This window comes from Atta colombica, unplaced genomic scaffold (assembly GCF_001594045.1).
Source record: "Atta colombica isolate Treedump-2 unplaced genomic scaffold, Acol1.0 scaffold126, whole genome shotgun sequence".
NCBI classification, from domain to species: Eukaryota; Metazoa; Arthropoda; class Insecta; order Hymenoptera; family Formicidae; genus Atta; species Atta colombica.
This window is the reverse complement of record NW_017259213.1, coordinates 5,363,276-5,364,859: the sequence shown is the minus strand read 5'-3', so window position 1 is coordinate 5,364,859 and position 1,584 is coordinate 5,363,276. Positions and strand designations below refer to the sequence as shown.

The 1,584-nt window shown below is 24.5% G+C and overlaps 2 protein-coding genes across 4 annotated transcripts in view; one reads left to right on the top strand and one right to left on the bottom strand.

Annotated features, from left to right (window-relative positions):
* Positions 1–350, top strand: part of LOC108684169 (serrate RNA effector molecule homolog) — an 8,697-nt gene extending 8,347 nt beyond the window's left edge. For both annotated transcript variants that reach the window (XM_018188323.1, XM_018188321.1), the window contains exon 16: positions 77–350. In XM_018188323.1, coding sequence (XP_018043812.1) covers positions 77–146 — 70 coding nt within the window. In that variant the 3' untranslated portion in view covers positions 147–350. The remainder of the gene's footprint in view (positions 1–76) is intronic.
* A 755-nt stretch (positions 351–1,105) lies between these two features.
* LOC108695044 overlaps positions 1,106–1,584 on the bottom strand; it is a 38,487-nt gene continuing 38,008 nt past the window's right edge. For both annotated transcript variants that reach the window (XM_018204775.1, XM_018204777.1), the window contains exon 9: positions 1,106–1,317. In XM_018204775.1, coding sequence (XP_018060264.1) covers positions 1,221–1,317 — 97 coding nt within the window. In that variant the 3' untranslated portion in view covers positions 1,106–1,220. The remainder of the gene's footprint in view (positions 1,318–1,584) is intronic.

Here is a 1,584-nt window from a genome sequence, read left to right as displayed (position 1 = left end):
TATATATATATATATATGTTGTATATATGCAATAATATCGATTTTTATCATTTTTTTCTAATATTTAATATTGCAGTGGCGATTTTCGACCAGTCATACATTATCGAGATCTTGATGCTCCACGGGAACCAGACGAATTCCTATAGGATGATTAAAAGAGATATACTGACCAATACAAAAATATATAGACGCTGCTTAGAATCACTTAAAACAATGTTTTTCTGTAAACCATTCACAAGTGTGTACATTGCATACCTGTGTACATATATATATCTACAATTATTAATCACTTTCTGAAATGAAATTAGTTATAGTAAACATGTATAAACATTTAATATTTTGTCAAAAAAAGAGGCTTATGAAAGAAGAAAATGTGTTACACATAGTTTATATACAAAAGAATAAAATTCGAAACAATAATCAAATTGAGTGAATGTAAAAAATCCAAATCAAATTTAGATGTGGAATTTATAATAATTCATGACGATATTCTTATGAAAATCTCAAGTTATAATTTGATCTTGTCAAATTTTCATAAGTCGTCATTCAGTCTCTCATAATATTTATCAATGAAACAATTTCTCGAGATAATTAAGAGAATCGATCAATTCGCATACAGAGTTATATTATACAGATAGCAGATCATGAATCATGAATATAATGATGAGAATTCTTTCTGCTGACCAATGAATTTCTATTATTTCTCGTATGAATCACAAATTATGTGTAGCATCTAACATTATCTTAGTATAAAATACATGATATATTTAAGAGAATTTTACAAGATTTTTCAAGTAGTAAGTAGATTTAGATAACAAAATGTATGCAACATTAAATCATTTGTTGATACAATATATTCCGCATAAAATTGATTTTCTTTTTGTGAATAAAATTAATTTACATAATCATTATATGTATAGTGCTCTTTTATAACATATGTATGTTATAATATATATATGTATGTCTTAATAGTTACACAATAAAAGGATCACAATAATTCATCAATTATTATTCCTTTACAATTGTTGAGGTAAAGGAGCAAAAAGCAAAAGGATATATACTAGATTCAATAAATAAACCGATTTAATTTATATATTTTTGTCTCATATTTCTGTCTCTATACAACACGCTATATACATTACGTACATTTATTTGTATAAAATACTGCATTTCTCTCTGATCTCTCTCTGATTGGCAATGTTTTCCTTCATGTATAAATACTAAATAAACCGGTCTTTGCAATGTATCTCATCCGAGCCATCTCCGCAATCGTCAAACCCATTGCACTTCATTCTTTTTGCAATACATCTACTGTTTCTGTATAATAGAAAAATTTTATATATATAAAACAACAATATATTTGAATTAAAATTTTGCAAATTTTTTTCTGTTCTCTTTATAAAAACATTCTTATTTTTTCCAAGATCTAAAAATATATAATGTACTATGAATTCAAAAATTCAATTTCTTTCGACAAAAATCGAAATATATTTAAAAAATATCAAAATATTAAAATATTCGATACATTCAATGATACAGTTATTTCATAGAAAAAATTAAAATGTTCATTATTTAATTTTATAT